Source organism: Cyclopterus lumpus, chromosome 3 (genome assembly GCF_009769545.1).
Source record: "Cyclopterus lumpus isolate fCycLum1 chromosome 3, fCycLum1.pri, whole genome shotgun sequence".
In the NCBI taxonomy this organism is placed as follows: domain Eukaryota; kingdom Metazoa; phylum Chordata; class Actinopteri; order Perciformes; family Cyclopteridae; genus Cyclopterus; species Cyclopterus lumpus.
The window spans coordinates 30,452,640-30,476,296 of record NC_046968.1 but is presented as its reverse complement, the minus strand read 5'-3'; the positions used below and the strand labels follow the sequence as shown (position 1 = coordinate 30,476,296).

Sequence of the window (23,657 nt, the reverse complement as noted above, 5' to 3'; positions counted from 1 at the left end):
CAAGAGATGAGCTGAGATATGAGATATAACAAGAGAGATGAGCTGAGATATGAACTATAACAAGAGAGATGAGCTGAGATATGAGATATAACAAGAGAGATGAGCTGAGATATGAACTATAACAAGAGAGATGAGCTGAGATATGAACTATAACAAGAGAGATGAGCTGAGAAATGAACTATAACAAGAGATGAGCTGAGATATGAACTATAACAAGAGATGAGCTGAGATATGAGATATAACAAGAGAGATGAGCTGAGATATGAACTATAACAAGAGATGAGCTGAGATATGAACTATAACAAGAGAGATGAGCTGAGATATGAACTATAACAAGAGATGAGCTGAGATATGAGATATAACAAGAGAGATGAGCTGAGATGTGACATTGTTGTATACAGTCACAGTTTGAAGTCCCTGAACTCACCTTGATGGGCGAGATGTGGAAATGCTCGAAGAAGCTGAGTCCTGAAGAGTCGCTGAGCGACGCCTCCATAAGCTCCGCCTCCAGCAGCTGCAGGTCTCTGTCCAGCAGCTGCACCTGGAACACAAGCAGCAGGTAAAGGGCGCCGCAGGTAAAGGGCGCCGCAGGTAAAGGGTGCCGCATGCCGCGGAGTCCAACCTCGGACCCGCCTCCTACCTACCTTCTGCTTGTCGGCCTGGGGAACTTCAGCCGGGGTGAACAGAGCCAAGGTGGCCCCCAGGAAACCCTGATCGATCTTCACAGCCATCTCCTGCACCAGAGCCATGAAGTACCTGAAGTACACGCGATACCGTCGTCACGGCGACAGCATTCAAAGACGGCTCAAGGTGTAAAACATGAAGGAAACAGATCCAGATCAACCGGACTAACGGATCCAGATCCAGGGGACTCACTTGAACTGCATGACGCTGCTGTGCTGGTTGAACCTGGTGATGACGGACACGTCGATGAACGGCTTCGGCTCTGTGGAGGCGGAGCTTAGAGTTAAAGACAACAAACTTTACCGAATTAGGATGTTTTGATCATTAAAAACAGAGGAGATTTTAAAATAAAGGGGCGGAGCCTGGACAGGTGGATGGGTTAAAGATGGAGGAAACAAACCCGAGTCCAAAGCGATGGATTTTGGAGGAGGAACCGGATGGAAGACGATGGGGAAGATGGCGCCTGGCAGCTGGTTATCCACCTGCAGACAGAAACCTCAGCTGAGTGTGTGTTTCTGAGCGTGTGTGTGTGTGTGTGTGTGTGTGTGTGTGTGTGTGTGTGCGCTTACCTGCAGCCAGTGCAGTTGGGCCCTCAGGCTGCGCTGGTGCGGCGACTGTTTGAACTCCACATGGATCCCAGACAGGAAGTTCCTCCTCACCGGCGAGGAGAACGGCTGACGCATCATCATGACGGCTGCGTTCAGGTTGACCTGTGACATCACACGCTCTCAGCTCATTGGACCAGCGACTGATATCTAATCGATCAACGTGCACGCCCACTTTATTTCCCATGTTGTGCCTCCTTGATTCCTCGTCTCGAGCGAGGACTCTAGGATGTAGGAGGCATGCTGGAGGTGCTATGAGCGAGGAAACACCTGTGTATCCTCAGTGTGACACACAGCTGTTATAACTCTTTGTTTTCATACATTATATTTATTTAAGATGGTCAACTTGGCGTTCACCTTGTCAGACTTTGTTCTAACCTCATTTATTAATGAGAGTCACCTGAACTAAAACTAAACAAACTTCATATTTAATTAACGTCGCTAAGACGTGGGGCGAGGAAAGGAGTCGAGGAGGCACACAACGTGTTGGTGTGTGTGTGGTGACCTCTGACCTCCAGGTTGCTCTCCAGCCTCAGCCAGCCGCCCTCCGTCCTCCCGCTCAGCTGGCTCTGGTAGGTCTTCTCCAGCAGGTTGATGTTCTTCTGGTTGAACGGCTTCCAGCGGTTCTTTGGCTTCATCTCCCAAACCACTCCGGAGCTGTGAAGTACATACCTTTTTTATTCACTATCCCATTTCTACCCGGTGAATGGTCTACCTGGTGAAGAGTCTACCTGGTGAAGAGTCTACCTAGTGAAGAGTTTACCTAGTGAAGAGTTTACCTGGTGAAGGGTCTTCCTGGTGAAGTGAAGGGCCTACCTGGTGAAGGGTCTACTTGGTGAAGGGTCTACCCGGTGAAGAGTCTACCTAGTGAAGAGTCTACCAGGTGAAGAGTCTACGTGTTGAAGGGTCTACCAGATGAAGGGTCTTCCTGGTGAAGTGAAGGGCCTACCTGGTGAAGGGTCTACCTGGTGAAGAGTCTACCTGGTGAAGAGTCTACCAGGTGAAGAGTCTACGTGTTGAAGGGTCTACCAGATGAAGGGTCTACCTGGTGAAGAGTCTACCAGGTGAAGGGTCTACCTGGTGAAGAGTCTACCTGGTGAAGAGTCTACCTGGTGAAGGGTCTACTTGGTGAAGGGTCTACCAGGTGAAGAGTCTACCTGGTGAAAGGTCTACGTGTTGAAGGGTCTACCAGATGAAGGGTCTTCCTGGTGAAGTGAAGGGCCTACCTGGTGAAGGGTCTACCTGGTGAAGAGTCTACCTGGTGAAGGGTCTTCCTGGTGAAGGGTCTACCTGGTGAAGAGTCTACCTGGTGAAGGGTCTTCCTGGTGAAGGGTCTACCTGGTGAAGGGTCTACCTGGTGAAGGGTCTACCTGGTGAAGGGTCTACCTGGTGAAAGGTCTTCCTGGTGAAGGGCCTACCTGGTGAAGGGTCTTCCTGGTGAAGGGCCTACCTGGTGAAGGGCCTACCTGGTGAAGGGTCTACTTGGTGAAGAGTCTACCTGGTGAATAGTCTACCTGGTTAAGGGTCTACTTGGTGAAGGGTCTACCTGGTGAAGGGTCTTCCTGGTGAAGGGTCTTCCTGGTGAAGGGCCTACCTGGTGAAGGGTCTACTTGGTGAAGGGTCTACCTGGTGAAGGGTCTACCTGGTGAAGGGTCTACCTGGTGAAAGGTCTACCTGGTGAAGGGTCTACTTGGTGAAGGGTCTACCTGGTGAAAGGTCTACCTGGTGAAGAGTCTACCTGGTGAAGGGTCTACTTGGTGAAGAGTCTACCTGGTGATGAGTCTACCTGGTGAAGGGTCTACTTGGTGAAGGGTCTACCTGGTGAAAGGTCTACCTGGTGAAGGGTCTACTTGGTGAAGGGTCTACCTGGTGAAGGGTCTACCTGGTGAAGGGTCTACCTGGTGAAAGGTCTACCTGGTGAAGGGTCTACTTGGTGAAGGGTCTACCTGGTGAAAGGTCTACCTGGTGAAGAGTCTACCTGGTGAAGGGTCTACTTGGTGAAGAGTCTACCTGGTGATGAGTCTACCTGGTGAAGGGTCTACTTGGTGAAGGGTCTACCTGGTGAAAGGTCTACCTGGTGAAGGGTCTACTTGGTGAAGGGTCTACCTGGTGAAGAGTCTACCAGGTGAAGGGTCTACCTGGTGAAGGGTCTTCCTGGTGAAGGGTCTACCTGGTGAAGAGTCTACCAGGTGAAGGGTCTACCTGGTGAAGGGTCTACCTGGTGAAGGGTCTACTTGGTGAAGGGTCTACCTGGTGAAGGGTCTTCCTGGTGAAGGGTCTACCTGGTGAAGGGTCTACCTGGTGAAGGGTCTACCTGGTGAAAGGTCTTCCTGGTGAAGGGCCTACCTGGTGAAGGGTCTTCCTGGTGAAGGGCCTACCTGGTGAAGGGTCTACTTGGTGAAGAGTCTACCTGGTGAATAGTCTACCTGGTTAAGGGTCTACTTGGTGAAGGGTCTACTTGGTGAAGAGTCTACCTGGTGAATAGTCTACCTGGTTAAGGGTCTACTTGGTGAAGGGTCTACCTGGTGAAGGGTCTTCCTGGTGAAGGGTCTTCCTGGTGAAGGGCCTACCTGGTGAAGGGTCTACTTGGTGAAGGGTCTACCTGGTGAAAGGTCTACCTGGTGAAGGGTCTACCTGGTGAAGGGTCTACCTGGTGAAGGGTCTACCTGGTGAAGGGTCTACCTGGTGAAAGGTCTACCTGGTGAAGGGTCTACTTGGTGAAGGGTCTACCTGATGAAAGGTCTACCTGGTGAAGAGTCTACCTGGTGAAGGGTCTACTTGGTGAAGAGTCTACCTGGTGATGAGTCTACCTGGTGAAGGGTCTACTTGGTGAAGGGTCTACCTGGTGAAAGGTCTACCTGGTGAAGGGTCTACTTGGTGAAGGGTCTACCTGGTGAAAGGTCTACCTGGTGAAGAGTCTACCTGGTGAAGGGTCTACCTGGTGAAGAGTCTACCTGGTGAAGGGTCTACTTGGTGAAGGGTCTACCTGGTGAAGGGTCTACCTGGTGAAAGGTCTACCTGGTGAAGGGTCTACCTGGTGAAAGGTCTACCTGGTGAAGGGTCTACCTGGTGAAGGGTCTACCTGGTGAAAGGTCTACCTGGTGAAGGGTCTACCTGGTGATGCCAATGTAAGCGATCTCCTGCCGGTTGACGTTGTTGATGAGCGACAGCCCGAGGTTCTGCAGCGACACATTCACTTCCTGTTGGAACTGTTCCAGCTCCTCGGCCTGGCGAGCCTTTGTCACCACGCCGACGTCCTCGGTGAACAGCAGCACCCGCTGGCGTCCGTCCAGGAAGGAAACCCAGTGAACCTGAGCCAGGCTGTCGGAGGAGAACTGTCCCACGTCGTCCTGGACCAGAAACGAGGCACACACTCAGCTTGTTTAACTGTCATTATGGGGACCACACACCAGAAGCTGGTCCCCACAAACCACTTAAATGAGTTAGAGAAAGATTCCCATTAGAAATCCACACCTATAGAAATATTGACTCTATGAGATGATTTTAACTAGTTATAACTGGTATTGTAGTGTTTACAGGGTGTACATCTAAGTTCAACGTTCCACAAAATCATAAATAAGACCATAAACTTGGTATCAAAGAGCTGCCTCTTTCCACAGATCACCAGTGTCAGTAATTCGTTGTTTGTTTACATTGATCCATTCACAGTTTTAATGGTCTTCTTTGGGAGCAGCCAGAACAACCTGAGATCTTTCGGTGAAGCAAAGGAAATCCTTTCTCATACTTTTGGAAGGATGCATGCTTTGCAAACCCAGATGTCTTTGGGTCTCTAAAGAACCAAAAGAACCCCGTAGTGTCAGACCTTCAGCAGGTCCAGCTCTCCAGAATGTTCCATGCAGCTCCAGCTGAGCTTCCGGACGCCCGCCGGGTCGTCCCACACAAAGCGGCGAGCCTCGCCGGGTTTCAGCTCGTGAACCGTCGCTGAGCCGCTGAGCGGGAAGGAAAGAGGAGTTTCATTTCATATAGACATAACAAGGTCAAGGGGCGTGACGGACTAACATGTGTGTGTTGACCTCTGACCTCTGCCTGTAGCTGATGGAGACCCAGGGCGTGTGGTTGAGCAGCAGAGCTGGAGCTGCTCCTTCATAGTAATCAGTGAAGCTGACGGCGATGGAGAGATCGGAGATGTTCACGTCTACGATGATCCCACCACACTAAAAACACACACACACACACACACACACGTAAAAAGCCCTGAAATGTACGGCGCCCTCAAAGTAAAATCGGAGGCTGTGATTGGTCGAGCACAGACACTGACCGTGTCGAGGCTCAGCAGGGTGCCGTTGTCCTGCCGGTTGAAGAAGAACAACTTGGAGGTGGATTCAGATCCGACCACACGGACGCACAACTTCCCCGAGCTGTTGTCCGGCCACAGAGGGAGGCACTGCAACGCAACAACAACAACAACAACAACAGAATTACAAGCACACAAACTACACAAACAAACACTCTGCCGGTCTTCGGGTCACAGACCTCGGTGGAGGAGATGTAGTGCCACCTGGTGGCGGTCTGGCTGGTGACCTCCCCGACCTCCAGCTCGTAGGAGGACTTGTTGACCAGAGTGAAGAAAGGACTCATGGTGACGACCCGGGTGATGTTGAAGCTGCTCATCCGGATGCTGACGCCCACCTAGACACACCAACACCGAGGAAGACCAGTACGGGAGTCAAGATGATGAGATATATATATATATATATATATATATATATATGGTTATATGTTATATCTAAAGTGATGAACACGTCTCTCAGTTACCAGGAAGTCCTTGTTGTTGGCGGGACAGCGAACGCAGCCGTAACTTCCCACAGTGTCCAAGGAGAACCCCTCTGACCAGGAGCTGGTGGAGACGCACAGCTGGAGCTGCAACAACAACAACAACAACAACAACAACAACAACAAGTCATTCTCTGCACCGTGAAATGGGTCGGCTTCAGGTCAAAGTTCAGGTGAAACAACACAACTAACCAACAGTTCGGTGACAACACCAACAATGTTCTACCACTCACACACGTTCTCCAGAGACACATGCCCGGGGAAGGAACCCTATGGAACCATACGAAGAGGCAACCTGTGGACTCAAGGGACCCGTTGAAGGGATGAGGCCACGCCCCCTTTTTCTTTAATATTGTTTATCGCCTGTATAGTTAGCTTCGTGTTATTTATAATTCTTCTTATGAACTGAAAATATAAAATGGTGGTAAGAATGAGACAATATTCATTCATATTTGATTCAATATGGAGGATGATGATTTATGTTGGTCGTTATGCTGTTATTGGTTATTATTATTAACCAGGAGATGTTCTCACCTTGCTCTTGCTGAACAGGTTCTTCTTCCTGAAGGAGAACAGGATGATGTCGCGGTAGTCGGCCGGGTGTTTGACGCTCACGTCCTCGGAGCGGTACTGCAGCACGCGGGACGTCTTGTTGATGATCCAGTACGGGCTGAAGAGCGACAGCAGCAGGCGGCTCGCGGTCCGCGTGGCGTGGACGCTCACGTCCACCGTCACGCCGACGTCGGAGTCGCAGACGAGACACACGGGGAAGAACTCCGGCATCTCGCGCTCGATGCGCACGTGTCCGTGCCAGTCGCGGCCCTGATACCTCGTCAGCACCAGGGACACCATCTCACCTGCGACGCGAGCGTCGAGGAGGTCCGCCGTGCTGCCTTCCTGGAGCTCATAAGAGTCTGCCGAGCACTGAGGAGGAGAGACCACATCAGACCACATCGGACCAGATGGCCGAACTAGATCCATCTGCTTTGTGGGTCCACGTGACCTTAATGGTCCCATTCTAATTCACCGTACCTCCATCATGTAGCGGACGGTGTAGGGCAGCAGGTTGCGTAGCGTGGCCACCGGGTGGAGGTGGATGACGTAGGCCGGGTCCCAGTCCTCCTCTCCGAGGCTGGCGATGTGTCGCAGGTCGTCGGGGACGGCCAGCACGCTGACCGCCAGCGGCAGGAGGCTGCTGTCGGACGCCGGACACTGAAGCACCGAGCGCACCTCCAAACTGTGGTGCACCTGCTCCTTCCACGACACGCAGGTGGTGGACGCAGCGTACTGACCGTCCAGGCTGCCCGCCGGACGCACAAACAGCTGACACCTGGGGGGGGCATGGAACCACACCGTCAACACGGAACCACAGAGACCTGAACCCTAACCTCCACAATACACCACATCTAAAAGGAAATAAAACAATGGCTTTTGCTCTGGTCTTAGAGTCTGAATGAGGTATTTTTGATCATTTTCATTGATTACATTTACAAATATGTGTCAGAAATTAAATTAACCCAATAATTAAATACATTAAATGAATGAAACACGAAGGCCATCGTATACTTGTATCATAATGTACACGTTCACAATGAATACATGTATTAAATGAATCTTCAGGCTTCTAGTTTTGACCCCTAAAGATACCGTGACCCCCTTGAAAAAGACAATAACAAGTCTGCATTCATTCTCTCATCTCTAAAGAGAAGTTCAGAGCAGCCAAGGTTGTCTCTTACTTACAGGATGAATTAATGAACAGAAAAAAGAGATGAAACACGACATCGGTGGTGGTGCATGCTAACCGCTTCCTTCGTGCCCCTGAGCAAGGCAACGTGAGGCTACCTGTATGACTCCAGGGCGATGTGAAACTCCCGCTCGGGATCGGCCTGTCCGACGCTCTGCAGGCTCCTGGAGGCCGGGCAGTACTTCAGCACAGTGAACGGCACCGAGAAGTGATTCTTTATCTGCAAGCACAAACATGGACGCTGTCGGTTCTCCGGCTCGGACCGAGGAGAAGTTCTTCAGTGTTGTGCGTTTCAGACCTGCAGCGGCGAGCGGACAGTGATGACCTTGTTGCCCTCGGCAGCGTCGATCTGCAGCACAACAGAGACCGCCTCCTGCAGCTTCGGCCCCCGCACGTTGTAGAGACGACGACCCGGTTTGTCTAAAGCGATGTTGGCGATCTCACTGTATCCGGAGGGCACTGCCGGTTCAGAGACACATCAGACACCGTTAGTATTGTACGACCTTTGACCTTCGCTCCACAGGTCAGCATGGTGCTAGCATGACGCCTGCTACCAACAACACACTAGATATGCTAAAAGGCTTTCAAAGCTCTACTCTTAGCGCTACTCCCTGAAGCATGACGTCATGCAAGAACACAAATATCAAGCAGGGCCTTGTTCTTTGTATTCTGGTCTGTTGCTCGAACACGGAGCAGAAACGAAGGTTGGAACCAGAGAAAGAGAAAGCGTTCTGACCGATGCTGAGGTTGAACAGGCAGCTCTCTTGTCGCTGCAGAGCCGACAGTTTGTCTCGTGACGCCGAAGCGAACGTGGAGTACTCCAGGTCGATGGTCTGGTCCACCGACAGCTCGTGTAGTTTCCCCAGAGCTGGAGAACCCACCGGCCTCAAGGAGGCGGTGTGCTGCACGATGAGAGGGATCCCAAGAGAGTTTCTGATGGTGAAGGGGGCCTTCTCCTTCAGAGAGTAGTCAAAGGTGGAGGCTGTGGCCTCAGAGAACGCCTACAACACACAGGGATGAACCGGTTTTTATATGAGGCACCGTGGTGAGGTTATAGAACATGTTATGATGCACCGTGGTGAGGTTATAGAACATGTTATGATGCACCTTGGTGAGGTTATAGAACATGTTATGATGTACCGTGGTGAGGTTATAGAACATGTTATGATGTACCTTGGTGAGGTTATAGAACATGTTATGATGTACCTTGGTGAGGTTATAGAACATGTTATGATGTACCGTGGTGAGGTTATAGAACATGTTATGATGTACCTTGGTGAGGTTATAGAACATGTTATGATGTACCGTGGTGAGGTTATAGAACATGTTATGATGTACCTTGGTGAGGTTATAGAACATGTTATGATGTACCGTGGTGAGGTTATAGAACATGTTATGATGTACCTTGGTGAGGTTATAGAACATGTTATGATGTACCGTGGTGAGGTTATAGAACATGTTATGATGTACCTTGGTGAGGTTATAGAACATGTTATGATGTACCTTGGTGAGGTTATAGAACATGTTATGATGTACCGTGGTGAGGTTATAGAACATGTTATGATGTACCGTGGTGAGGTTATAGAACATGTTATGATGTACCTTGGTGAGGTTATAGAACATGTTATGATGTACCGTGGTGAGGTTATAGAACATGTTATGATGTACCGTGGTGAGGTTATAGAACATGTTATGATGCACCGTGGTGAGGTTATAGAACATGTTATGATGCACCTTGGTGAGGTTATAGAACATGTTATGATGTACCTTGGTGAGGTTATAGAACATGTTATGATGTACCTTGGTGAGGTTATAGAACATGTTATGATGCACCGTGGTGAGGTTATAGAACATGTTATGATGCACCGTGGTGAGGTTATAGAACATGTTATGATGTACCTTGGTGAGGTTATAGAACATGTTATGATGTACCGTGGTGAGGTTATAGAACATGTTATGATGCACCGTGGTGAGGTTATAGAACATGTTATGTGTTGTACCTTGGTGAGGTTATAGAACATGTTATGATGTACCGTGGTGAGGTTATAGAACATGTTATGATGTACCTTGGTGAGGTTATAGAACATGTTATGATGCACCGTGGTGAGGTTATAGAACATGTTATGATGTACCTTGGTGAGGTTATAGAACATGTTATGATGTACCGTGGTGAGGTTATAGAACATGTTATGTGTTGTACCTTGGTGAGGTTATAGAACATGTTATGATGTACCGTGGTGAGGTTATAGAACATGTTATGATGTACCGTGGTGAGGTTATAGAACATGTTATGATGTACCGTGGTGAGGTTATAGAACATGTTATGATGTACCGTGGTGAGGTTATAGAACATGTTATGATGTACCGTGGTGAGGTTATAGAACATGTTATGATGTACCTTGGTGAGGTTATAGAACATGTTATGATGTACCGTGGTGAGGTTATAGAACATGTTATGTGTTGTACCTTGGTGAGGTTATAGAACATGTTATGTGTTGTACCTTGGTGAGGTTATAGAACATGTTATGTGTTGTACCTTGGTGAGGTTATAGAACATGTTATGATGTACCGTGGTGAGGTTATAGAACATGTTATGATGTACCTTGGTGAGGTTATAGAACATGTTATGATGTACCGTGGTGAGGTTATAGAACATGTTATGATGTACCGTGGTGAGGTTATAGAACATGTTATGATGCACCGTGGTGAGGTTATAGAACATGTTATGATGTACCGTGGTGAGGTTATAGAACATGTTATGTGCTGTACCTTGGTGAGGTTATAGAACATGTTATGATGTACCGTGGTGAGGTTATAGAACATGTTATGATGTACCTTGGTGAGGTTAAAGAACATGTTATGATGCACCGTGGTGAGGTTATAGAACATGTTATGATGTACCATGGTGAGGTTATAGAACATGTTATGATGCACCGTGGTGAGGTTATAGAACATGTTATGATGTACCGTGGTGAGGTTATAGAACATGTTATGATGTACCTTGATGAGGTTATAGAACATGTTATGATGTACCTTGATGAGGTTATAGAACATGTTATGATGTACCTTGATGAGGTTATAGAACATGTTATGATGTACCTTGGTGAGGTTATAGAACATGTTATGATGTACCTTGGTGAGGTTATAGAACATGTTATGATGTACCGTGGTGAGGTTATAGAACATGTTATGATGTACCGTGGTGAGGTTATAGAACATGTTATGATGCACCGTGGTGAGGTTATAGAACATGTTATGATGTACCTTGGTGAGGTTATAGAACATGTTATGATGTACCGTGGTGAGGTTATAGAACATGTTATGATGTACCGTGGTGAGGTTATAGAACATGTTATGATGTACCTTGGTGAGGTTATAGAACATGTTATGTGCTGTACCTTGGTGAGGTTATAGAACATGTTATGATGTACCTTGGTGAGGTTATAGAACATGTTATGATGTACCTTGGTGAGGTTATAGAACATGTTATGATGTACCGTGGTGAGGTTATAGAACATGTTATGTGTTGTACCTTGATGAGGTTATAGAACATGTTATGTGTTGTACCTTGGTGAGGTTATAGAACATGTTATGATGTACCTTGGTGAGGTTATAGAACATGTTATGTATTGTACCTTGGTGAGGTTATAGAACATGTTATGATGTACCTTGGTGAGGTTATAGAACATGTTATGATGTACCTTGGTGAGGTTATAGAACATGTTATGATGCACCGTGGTGAGGTTATAGAACATGTTATGATGCACCGTGGTGAGGTTATAGAACATGTTATGATGCACCGTGGTGAGGTTATAGAACATGTTATGTGCTGTACCTTGGCGAGGTTATAGAACATGTTATGTGCTGTACCTTGGCGAGGTTATAGAACATGTTATGTGCTGTACCTTGGCGAGGTTATAGAACATGTTATGATGCACCGTGGTGAGGTTATAGAACATGTTATGATGCACCGTGGTGAGGTTATAGAACATGTTATGTGCTGTACCTTGGCGAGGTTATAGAACATGTTATGTGCTGTACCTTGGCGAGGTTATAGAACATGTTATGTGCTGTACCTTGGCGAGGTTATAGAACATGTTATGATGCACCGTGGTGAGGTTATAGAACATGTTATGATGCACCGTGGTGAGGTTATAGAACATGTTATGTGCTGTACCTTGGTGAGGTTATAGAACATGTTATGATGCACCGTGGTGAGGTTATAGAACATGTTATGATGCACCGTGGCGAGGTTATAGAACATGTTATGTGCTGTACCTTGGCGAGGTTATAGAACATGTTATGATGCACCGTGGTGAGGTTATAGAACATGTTATGATGCACCGTGGTGAGGTTATAGAACATGTTATGTGCTGTACCTTGGTGAGGTTATAGAACATGTTATGATGCACCGTGGTGAGGTTATAGAACATGTTATGATGTACCTTGGTGAGGTTATAGAACATGTTATGATGTACCTTGGTGAGGTTATAGAACATGTTATGATGCACCGTGGTGAGGTTATAGAACATGTTATGATGTACCTTGGTGAGGTTATAGAACATGTTATGATGTACCGTGGTGAGGTTATAGAACATGTTATGATGTACCTTGGTGAGGTTATAGAACATGTTATGATGTACCTTGGTGAGGTTATAGAACATGTTATGATGCACCGTGGTGAGGTTATAGAACATGTTATGATGTACCTTGATGAGGTTATAGAACATGTTATGATGCACCGTGGTGAGGTTATAGAACATGTTATGATGCACCGTGGTGAGGTTATAGAACATGTTATGTGCTGTACCTTGGTGAGGTTATAGAACATGTTATGTGCTGTACCTTGGCGAGGTTATAGAAGACGTTGAGGCTGCACTGGGAGACGGTGATGTTCATGGTGTCGTTGGAGCAGATGTTGATGGCTGTGCGAGGTTCAGGCAGAATGACAAAGTCGTCTCCGTGAACGGGACTCTTGTCCTGGAGCGGGTTGTTCTTCATCTGCAGGAACCAACACAACAATGACAGGTTGCTCAGCACATGATTCGTCCTCCAGTACAGAGTAAAGAGGCAGAATCCACCTCTGTGAGTAGGTTCGTCAGTGTGAAGAACCCCTAACCCGAAACAACATTGTTGTGTAAAACTCTTTGGTTTCATAACAAGTCACTACATTCTTAGAAATAAGGGTTCCAAATGGGTTCTTCCTCAAGGGCTGAGGTTCTACCAAGAACCATTTGCATCTGAAGGGCTCTTTGAAAGTCGAATGGTTCTATTAACCTTTTTCATTGAAAGAACCCGCTCTAGAAGTTCTTAGGGGAACCCTCCTAGATGCAGGACAAACAAGCCCAAAAGCCACGATGATTGTGGGTTGAGCTGCATCACATCCGCCCGAGTACTTCAGGGTTCTAGTTGAAAGCCTTGGAATATAAAAGGTTGTCAGTAGAACCCCCATGGATGGGTTCTTGTTAGCACCCTTAAAAAGGTAATACGGTTCTTTATAGAACTTCCTGAAAGGGTCCTGTATAGACAAGCTCTCTGAAGAACCTCTCATAGGGGGAGTGTAGAAGGTCTGAAACCTACACCTATACCTAACCTTGTTCTGCAGCGGGCTGAACTTGTGTTGGAGTTGTCTGTATGCTTCGTCTTATGGGACACCTGTTGCATTTTGGGAAATGTTTCCGTCCTGTGTTCTAAGTTTGTGTTCTCCGTGTGTATAAATAAACTCCTGCAGATTTACCTCAAGCTCCAGGTTCCATCTACGTTTGCCGCTGTCGACCCGTTCGACCAGAGGCTCCCACACGGCATGGACCTCATTAAAGTAGTTCACCTGCAGACACATGACAGGTGTCAACATATTACATCATACATGATACAACATCTTAATGAGTGTTTGATCTTCCAGTCAGCAGCTGCAGGAACTATAAAGTTATGGAAATATCTAGAAGCAAATATCAAGTTCCACAAATGTAAAGGCAGAAGGTGTGAAGGACAGGTTCAGATGTGAAGGACAGGTTCAGGTGTGAAGGACAGGTTCAGATGTGAAGAACAGGTTCAGGTGTGAAGAACAGGTTCAGATGTGAAGAACAGGTTCAGGTGTGAAGAACAGGTTCAGGTGTGAAGAACAGGTTCAGGTGTGAAGGACAGGTTCAGGTGTGAAGGACAGGTTCAGATGTGAAGGACAGGTTCAGATGTGAAGGACAGGTTCAGATGTGAAGGACATGTGAAGGACAGGTTCAGATGTGAAGGACAGGTTCAGGTGTGAAGGACAGGTTCAGGTGTGAAGAACAGGTTCAGGTGTGAAGGACAGGTTCAGATGTGAAGAACAGGTTCAGGTGTGAAGAACAGGTTCAGATGTGAAGGACAGGTTCAGGTGTGAAGGACAGGTTCAGGTGTGAAGGACAGGTTCAGATGTGAAGGACAGGTTCAGGTGTGAAGAACAGGTTCAGGTGTGAAGAACAGGTTCAGGTGTGAAGAACAGGTTCAGATGTGAAGAACAGGTTCAGGTGTGAAGAACAGGTTCAGGTGTGAAGGACAGGTTCAGGTGTGAAGAACAGGTTCAGGTGTGAAGAACAGGTTCAGGTGTGAAGGACAGGTTCAGGTGTGAAGGACAGGTTCAGGTGTGAAGGACAGGTTCAGGTGTGAAGAACAGGTTCAGGTGTGAAGGACAGGTTCAGATGTGAAGGACAGGTTCAGATGTGAAGGACAGGTTCAGGTGTGAAGAACAGGTTCAGGTGTGAAGGACAGGTCCAAGTATAAAGGATCAGGTCTCACCTCCAGTGTCATATTTGCTCTGAGCTGCAGCAGAGACGACCAGTTTTTGGCCGATCCATTGAAGGAGGACTCGGTCAGCAGCAGAGGGACAGTCCGATGTCCCACACCGGACTCCAGAGTAACCTGGACCACCTGTCGGGCGAAACAGAACCTTGTCAACAGGAAACAGATCTGCTCTTGTAAAGTTTCAGAACGAAGCCGTCGTGGTACCTTGACCTCCGCAGTAAAGCTCTCGCCCTCTTGGCGCCCGTCCTGCTCTTTGAAGCTCTCGGTGACCTCGGTGGCCTGGTCCACTCCCAGGAACCAGTAGTTGCAGCTGTAGACGTTCATGGCTGACCAGAGGTCGCTGAATTCAGTCTTTGACTCCCGACTCTGTTCGCTGCTCTGCTCCGCTGTCATGGCGGTTGTTATGGTCTGCACCGTGTTGAGGATGAACGGAGAGATCTGCGGGACGAAAGACGGCGAGTTCACTGACAGTTCCTGTGGACACGATGACGTCACAGACCGCTGGCCTGAAGGAAGATGTACCTTGACAATGACTTCCTCCACCGTCACACAGCCGCTCAGGGGTTGGTTCGGGTGGCTTTTGGCATCCAAGGCCACAGAGCAGGGTCTCAACACCTATTGGACAGAGTCAGAGTCGTGAGTCAGAGAGCAGCTTCAGGTGAAGACGTGTTGCTGGCGCCACCTGTAGGTCAGTGAAGAGTGTTTCAGCTGAATCATTACATTTCGCTGACGCTTTAATCCAAAGCGACTTAAATCACACACCAGCAGGATGAGTGAAGGCCGGACCAGAATGTACACACAGCAAACAATAACATTTCTCCTGCACAATATATTTTGCATGCTATTTATGAAAACTTGAATAATTTAAAGAAGAGAATAAATGGTCCCTTTGTGAGTCATCGTGGATAGAGGATAACGTTTAAAGGATAACTTTGGTATGTTGGTCCAGTAGTGAGGCAGAACGCTGCAGACACTAAACCGACTGCAATAGAATTCCTTCCCGTCAAATAGGTCCAGGTTAAAAAGTTACCTCCTGATGTATGACCTTCTGTGACCCCACACGTGTCCCTGGGATCTCACCATTGTCACGGCTTTGTCCTCCTTGTTTCGGATGAAGGGGCACGCGAGGACCTTCAGCTCCCTGAGGTTGGCTCTCGTGTTCTGGGTCCCGTCCTCCTCGGCCTGCAAGCTGAAGTCGCACTGAAATGAGGCCACGAGTGCGGGGGCGTCGGCCTTCATCAGGCTGGCCACGAACACCACCTCCGGGTCCACCACCACCACGCGCAGACGAGTCCTAACCATGGAGGCTGCAGAGAAGATGAGCAGATTTCAGATTATACTATGGGTTTCACTTTCTCTTTAATTTGTTGTCATAAATAATAAAGTATATCTCCTTGTTGAGAGGCTGGAATAACATACAACACTCTTTCTGAGAGTCGGTGTCCTTTCTGGTATCTGCTGCTATGCAGATGACACACAACTCTTTGTCAATGTCTCCATGTCCTGTCGACACTCGTGTGACAGGACAACAAAAGGATGGAAAACAGGATTTGGGTTATGGAGGACCAGGCTGAAATATCTCACTGCTCTCAGTCTGGGTCTTTGATAGCAATGGAACTTTGAGGCTTTTAACAACTTTGTGTCCACTGCCACGATCTACGTTTACTCATCTTGTTATCGGCGGTTTCATCGGGTCTGTCGGTCTTACCGGTCTTGGCGTCTAGTCGTGGCCCGGTGGTCTGTCTCAGCGGCAGTCTGTCGCACGGCGCAGACGTAGCGGTCGGAGCCGAACTCTGCGGCAAAGCCTTCAAGAAGAAATCTGCGACGGCCATCAGGAACTCCACACTGGCACACAGGTAGAGCTTCTGCAGGACGGCCACCACCTCCCGCTGTCCAGCGCTCTGCCGATACGCCACCTCGATCATCGCCTCGGGGCTCTCCTCGTCCCTCCGGCCGACCATCCTGCAGCCAAGAGGTGAGTTACCACAGAGGGCTCAGGGAATGAGGAACAATATGATTAATAACTGCCAAAGGTTTACGTGTGTCAATGCAAACCACATGGATTTTCTATTATAGGAAACAGCTAAGGCAATGACGCTGATTTCATAGTTTGAATGGTGGTAACTGGCCTGTCCAGTTTGACGCATCGTCGACACACGGACAGAAACCAGAGGTCATGTGACTTACCTTGAGGTCACTCTCTCCATGCCCGTCCGCAGGTCGTCCAGCGTGCAGGCGCTGAGGACTGTAGTCACCTCCATGCTGCCGTTGCTCAGGAGCTTCCCTGAAGCTTTCAGCAGGTGGAGGGCGAACTCGCCCAGTCTGAGGTTCTGCTGCCGCTTGAGGTCTGAGGGCTGCAAGGAACCGGAACACAATCAGACACCAGATCCACCCGCCAGAGCGCTGATCCCAAACCAGCTATTAGCTGGAGGAAATGATCTACCTTCCAATTTTGTTTTAAAAGTCTAAAATGAAATGGTGAATATCGGTTAAGTTAAATATCAGCTTCTAAAATAAGTATATATACTGTATATATAATCAACTGTGCCGACATTCAGACTCTTGAGGACAATTGTCCCGTTAAAACCAACATTTTGGATTCCATTTGATTCCACATGCTATTTCCCATTATTCCACTAGGGGCATCACTGCTGTATTATGCATCAAATCAATTATGTGGCTGATCATTTATGTATCTCAGTCTGTGAACAAAAAAAAGTATTTGATAGTATTTAGTATACATGATATTTACAGTCCCTCAAGTTATCAGACACAAACTCAGTGAATCTGGAAAATAATGTTAATATAGAGAATAATAGCATTCTTGTTTAAAAGACAAATGAGTCAACCATGTTAATAAAAGCCATTAAAAGTACATTGTTGGACATTATAGCAGAGTTATTAACAACTAACAAGCTCACATTTCCAAAATCAAATCAATGTTAAAAAGCTGCTAGCTTGATGGCTTGTTGGTGCATCAGGAAGAAACACACACATAACCTTCCAGAACCCCAACATCACCTAATGCAGAGGTCTTCATGTAGTGACTGACCTGTTTGGGGTCGTTTCTGTACAGAACCAGACCAAGAGACTCAATGTTGAAGTTAAACTTCAGGGTCTCCAGAGCTTCCTCCTCCTCTTCATCACTGCTTAAAAATGGTTTTCCAAGATCACCTGAAGTCAGAAAAGACCGATTAAGAACACAGAAGCTAATATAGACGCCTTTAAACAGCTGAGAATCTAATATCAACGAGGCTATCTTCACATATGTGAACATGTTCATTAATAGAGAGACCTGCTCGGGGGCCTCCGGCTGCTGGGAGCTGCAGACTGGCCTCCTGTCTCAGGGCGGTGGGCTCTAAACTGCTGGCCTCTCCCAGATTCTCCATCAAGATCCTCAGCAGTACCTTCAGGTCGTCCTGACTTAGTTCTACCTGCAGGACGAGCACAGACAAAGACCCCGTTACAGACACTACCATAGACCTCATTACAGACACTACCATAGACCTCGTTACAGACACTACCATAGACCTCATTACAGACACTACCATAGACCTCGTTACAGACACTACCATAGACCTCGTTACAGACACTATCATAGACCTCGTTACAGACACTACCATAGACCTCGTTACAGACACTACCATAGACCTCGTTACAGACACTACCAAAGACCCTGTTACAGACACTACCATAGACCTCGTTACAGACACTACCATAGACCCCGTTACAGACACTACCATAGACCCCGTTACAGACACTACCATAGACCTCGTTACAGACACTACCATAGACCCCGTTACAGACACTACCATAGACCCCGTTACAGACACTACCATAGACCTCGTTACAGACACTACCATAGACCTCGTTACAGACACTACCATAGACCCCGTTACAGACACTACCAAAGACCCTGTTACAGACACTACCATAAACCTCGTTACAGACACTACCATAGACCTCATTACAGACACTACCATAGACCTCGTTACAGACACTACCAAAGACCCTGTTACAGACACTACCATAGACCTCGTTACAGACACTACCATAGACCCCGTTACAGACACTACCATAGACCTCGTTACAGACACTACCATAGACCCCGTTACAGACACTACCATAGACCCCGTTACAGACACTATCATAGACCTCGTTACAGACACTACCATAGACCCCGTTACAGACACTACCATAGACCTCGTTACAGACACTACCAAAGACCCTGTTACAGACACTACCATAGACCTCGTTACAGACACTACCATAGACCTCGTTACAGACACTACCATAGACCCCGTTACAGACACTACCATAGACCCCGTTACAGACACTACCATAGACCTCGTTACAGACACTACCAAAGACCCCGTTACAGACACTACCATAGACCTCGTTACAGACACTATCATAGACCTCGTTACAGACACTACCATAGACCTCGTTACAGACACTACCATAGACCTCGTTACAGACACTATCATAGACCCCGTTACAGACACTACCATAGACCTCGTTACAGACACTACCATAGACCTCGTTACAGACACTACCATAGACCTCGTTACAGACACTATCATAGACCTCGTTACAGACACTACCATAGACCTCGTTACAGACACAACCATAGACCCCATTACAGACACTACCATAGACCTCGTTACAGACACTACCATAGACCTCGTTACAGACACTACCATAGACCTCGTTACAGACACTACCATAGACCTCGTTACAGACACTATCATAGACCTCGTTACAGACACTACCATAGACCTCGTTACAGACACTACCAAAGACCCCGTTACAGACACTACCAAAGACCCCATTACAGACACTACCATAGACCTCGTTACAGACACTACCATAGACCTCGTTACAGACACTACCAAAGACCCTATTACAGACACTACCATAGACCTCGTTACAGACACTACCAAAGACCCTATTACAGACACTACCATAGACCTCGTTACAGACACTACCAAAGACCCCGTTACCTACACTACCATAGACCTCGTTACAGACACTACCAAAGACCCTATTACAGACACTACCAAAGACCCCATTACCTACACTACCATAGACCCTATTACAGACACTACCATAGACCCCGTTACAGACACTACCAAAGACCCCGTTACCTACACTACCATAGACCTCGTTACAGACACTACCAAAGACCCCATTACCTACACTACCATAGACCCCGTTACAGACACTACCATAGACCTCGTTACAGACACTACCATAGACCTCGTTACAGACACTACCATAGACCCCATTACCTACACTACCATAGACCCCGTTACAGACACTACCATAGACCCCGTTACCTACACTACCATAGACCTCGTTACAGACACTACCAAAGACCCCGTTACCTACACTACCATAGACCTCGTTACAGACACTACCATAGACCTTGTTACAGACACTACCATAGACCCCGTTACAGACACTACCATAGACCTCGTTACAGACACTACCATAGACCTCGTTACAGACACTACCATAGACCTCGTTACAGACACTACCAAAGACCCCATTACCTACACTACCATATACAGTGCATGTGATGACACACAGCGTGAGGGGGAGGGGCTCTCTCTAATTACAGACACAAATTCACAAGTGGAAAAGGTCAACAGCTAGAACGGCACCTCGGCACTACAGGAAGACAATGAGTACCTTTGGTGGCACATGTGTCAACTGGAACAGAGGAGTTACAAATAGTCACTCTGCAGAACAGGCAGTCTACACCAACAGAGCCCTGAATGGTCAGAAACCGTAATATCTTAAGGCCCTTATAGTACCCTATTACCCCACATAACGTTAGCTTAATGCTAGTATAACATTATCCTAATGCTACCATAAAGTTAGCTTAATGCTAGTATAACATTAGCTTAATGCTACCATAAAGTTAGCTTAATGCTAGTGTAACGTTTGCTTTCTGTCTCGTAGCTGAGTGGTATCTCAGGCCCATCCTATTTACTGGAGCAGTGAACAACACTTCCATTGTATGATAACATGATGGGATGGTAATGAAGTTGTTTTCATGATCACTTTCTAAAAATGAGGCTCAATATGTATGGTATCATAATAGTCATGTCTGCTTTGCTCTTTGTTAATACATTAATTAAAGGTGATTTTCTTTAATCTATTGAGAGACAATGGTGCTGGACACTTTTTAAAAGTTATTACCAGAAACGTATGGTTTAATATTCTGCTGCACATAAAAACTGATAAAACCAAAGAATGAGTTGCCAAATCTGACATGTAATTTTAACTTAAAACCACCATAAGTACTGCTACCTCTCAGAACGAGCTGAGCTGAAGGTTTCCTTCTCCTCCTCCTGCATCTCCTCCTACCTTCATTGGCTTTAGATCTCCATTGACCTCCACGGCAACCATCTTCTTGTACCAGGAAGCTGCCAGGTTCCTCTTTACATTCAGGTGCAAGTTCACTGGTTCCAGCAGCTCGGTGGTGGGTCGACCCGACGCCGGATCCATACAGGTCCTAACAGATAATCAGAGTTTAAAATACTTATTGAGTAATTAAGTATTATTTCTCCACCAGAATGTTTAATTCCTTCTCTTGTTTTTTATACAGTATTTATGTACGAGACGAATAATTCTTCTAGTTTCTATTGAAACGTATTTACATTTTAGTCCTGACAAAGTGATGCGGTCTTTGGTTTCAAGTTGTTTTTCTGTCATTTCTGGAGTGGATCCTCGGAATCTCAATCGACTAACTGACCTGGAGAGTTTGAGTTGGGTTAGCTCGACGTCCATGTTGTCGATGACGGCCGGCAGCGGACAGCCGTCAACAGGCAGCAAAGAGAAGCTGTTCCCCACCGTGATCAGACCCAGGTCCATCACAAGTGCATCATGGGAGCTGGAGGACTGGGGGATGATGATGAGAGGGGCCTTCAGCTTGATGTCCATGGACAGACGGAAGCTCTTCTGGGCGAAGTCACGGACGCTGGACGCCGCCTGAGCCGCCGCCTGAGCCGTGGCGGCGCTCAGCGCCTCTTTGGCCGTCTGGAAGTTGTTGGTAAAGTTCTGAATAAAAAGACATAAAACGTAAATAAAAATGAGTTTGTTGAGGAAACAGTGGATCTCTGTGAAAGAAAACTTGCATTGACTCCAGAACTAAACTATATTAAACATGTAAAAGATTGCCATATTAAAACATATCTTTATTCACCAAAAACTAAATGAATATCAACAATGTCATGCATGTTATCTTTAAACTGTAAAAAGTAAAACGAGTTGAGGACCAAACATAAAAGTTAATTCTATCAACGGTGTGAGACTCACCAGCAGAGACATGATGAACTTGTGCAGGTAAACCACCTGGATGCAGCCCACGTTCAGCTTGACTTTGCCGTCGGTTTTGGAGGTGTCGGTGTAACCGGCGCCCTCTGTGGCGTTCGGAGTGAGACTCATGTTGAAGCTGAACACCTCATCACCCATGATGGAGATCGCCTGGAGGACAGAAACATCAGAGATATAGTGAAGGAGTCCAGGGTAGTCTGAGGTAGTCCAGGATGTTATGAGGCAGTCCAGGGTACTCCGAGGGTAGTATGAAGTAGTCTAGGGACGTCTTAGGTATTCCAGGGTGATATGAGGTAGTCTAGAGTGGTATGAGGGTGTCCAGGATAGTCTGAGCGAGTCTATGGTAGTATGAGGTAGTCCAGGGTAGTATGAGGTAGTCTAGGGTAGTATGAGGTAGTCCAGGGTAGTATGAGGTAGTCTAGGGTGGTATGAGGTAGTCTAGGGTAGTATGAGGTAGTCAAGGGTGGTATGGGGTAGTCTAGGGTGGTATGAGGTAGTCTAGGGTAGTATGAGGTAGTCCAGGGTGGTATGAGGTAGTCTAGGGTGGTATGAGGTAGTCTAGGGTAGTATGAGGTAGTCTAGGGTAGTATGAGGTAGTCCAGGGTGGTATGAGGTAGTCTAGGGTAGTATGAGGTAGTCCAGGGTGGTATGAGGTAGTCTAGGGTGGTATGAGGTAGTCTAGGGTAGTATGAGGTAGTCTAGGGTAGTATGAGGTAGTCTAGGGTAGTATGAGGTAGTCCAGGGTGGTATGAGGCAGTCCAGGGTACTCCGAGGGTAGTATGAAGTAGTCTAGGGACGTCTTAGGTATTCCAGGGTGATATGAGGTAGTCTAGAGTGGTATGAGGGTGTCCAGGATAGTCTGAGCGAGTCTATGGTAGTATGAGGTAGTCCAGGGTGGTATGAGGTAGTCTAGGGTGGTACGAGGTAGTCTAGGGTGGTACGAGGTAGTCTAGGGTGGTATGAGGTAGTCTAGGGTAGTATGAGGTAGTCTAGGGTAGTATGAGGTAGTCTAGGTTGGTATGAGGTAGTCAAGGGTGGTATGGGGTAGTCTAGGGTGGTATGAGGTAGTCCAGGGTGGTATGAGGTAGTCTAGGGTAGTATGAGGTAGTCTAGGGTAGTATGAGGTAGTCTATGGTAGTATGAGGTAGTCAAGGGTGGTATTGGGTAGTCTAGGGTGGTATGAGGTAGTCTAGGGTAGTATGAGGTAGTCCAGGGTGGTATGAGGTAGTCTAGGGTGGTATGAGGTAGTCTAGGGTAGTATGAGGTAGTCCAGGGTGGTATGAGGTAGTCTAGGGTGGTATGAGGTAGTCTAGGGTAGTATGAGGTAGTCTAGGGTAGTATGAGGTAGTCTAGGGTAGTATGAGGTAGTCCAGGGTGGTATGAGGCAGTCCAGGGTACTCCGAGGGTAGTATGAAGTAGTCTAGGGACGTCTTAGGTATTCCAGGGTGATATGAGGTAGTCTAGAGTGGTATGAGGGTGTCCAGGATAGTCTGAGCGAGTCTATGGTAGTATGAGGTAGTCCAGGGTGGTATGAGGTAGTCTAGGGTGGTACGAGGTAGTCTAGGGTGGTACGAGGTAGTCTAGGGTGGTATGAGGTAGTCTAGGGTAGTATGAGGTAGTCTAGGGTAGTATGAGGTAGTCTAGGTTGGTATGAGGTAGTCAAGGGTGGTATGGGGTAGTCTAGGGTGGTATGAGGTAGTCCAGGGTGG

General features: G+C 47.3%; 1 protein-coding gene across 3 annotated transcripts in view; it reads right to left on the bottom strand.

Annotated features, from left to right (window-relative positions):
* Positions 1-23,657, bottom strand: part of vps13c (vacuolar protein sorting 13 homolog C) — a 104,666-nt gene that overhangs the window by 21,220 nt on the left and 59,789 nt on the right. For all 3 annotated transcript variants that reach the window (XM_034560899.1, XM_034560881.1, XM_034560890.1), the window contains 30 exons: positions 21,931-22,098; positions 21,368-21,672; positions 20,980-21,127; positions 17,900-18,038; positions 17,657-17,778; positions 16,792-16,958; positions 16,313-16,566; positions 15,685-15,911; positions 15,127-15,219; positions 14,809-15,042; positions 14,599-14,730; positions 13,565-13,654; positions 12,673-12,828; positions 8,564-8,828; positions 8,126-8,286; positions 7,926-8,047; positions 7,116-7,413; positions 6,618-7,007; positions 6,066-6,170; positions 5,784-5,939; positions 5,569-5,694; positions 5,331-5,464; positions 5,113-5,239; positions 4,404-4,639; positions 1,802-1,946; positions 1,254-1,394; positions 1,085-1,166; positions 877-946; positions 645-756; positions 428-541 (listed from right to left, as the gene is read on the bottom strand). In XM_034560899.1, the coding sequence (XP_034416790.1) occupies positions 428-541; positions 645-756; positions 877-946; positions 1,085-1,166; positions 1,254-1,394; positions 1,802-1,946; positions 4,404-4,639; positions 5,113-5,239; positions 5,331-5,464; positions 5,569-5,694; positions 5,784-5,939; positions 6,066-6,170; positions 6,618-7,007; positions 7,116-7,413; positions 7,926-8,047; positions 8,126-8,286; positions 8,564-8,828; positions 12,673-12,828; positions 13,565-13,654; positions 14,599-14,730; positions 14,809-15,042; positions 15,127-15,219; positions 15,685-15,911; positions 16,313-16,566; positions 16,792-16,958; positions 17,657-17,778; positions 17,900-18,038; positions 20,980-21,127; positions 21,368-21,672; positions 21,931-22,098 (5,019 nt within the window). The remainder of the gene's footprint in view (positions 1-427; positions 542-644; positions 757-876; positions 947-1,084; positions 1,167-1,253; positions 1,395-1,801; positions 1,947-4,403; positions 4,640-5,112; positions 5,240-5,330; positions 5,465-5,568; positions 5,695-5,783; positions 5,940-6,065; positions 6,171-6,617; positions 7,008-7,115; positions 7,414-7,925; positions 8,048-8,125; positions 8,287-8,563; positions 8,829-12,672; positions 12,829-13,564; positions 13,655-14,598; positions 14,731-14,808; positions 15,043-15,126; positions 15,220-15,684; positions 15,912-16,312; positions 16,567-16,791; positions 16,959-17,656; positions 17,779-17,899; positions 18,039-20,979; positions 21,128-21,367; positions 21,673-21,930; positions 22,099-23,657) is intronic.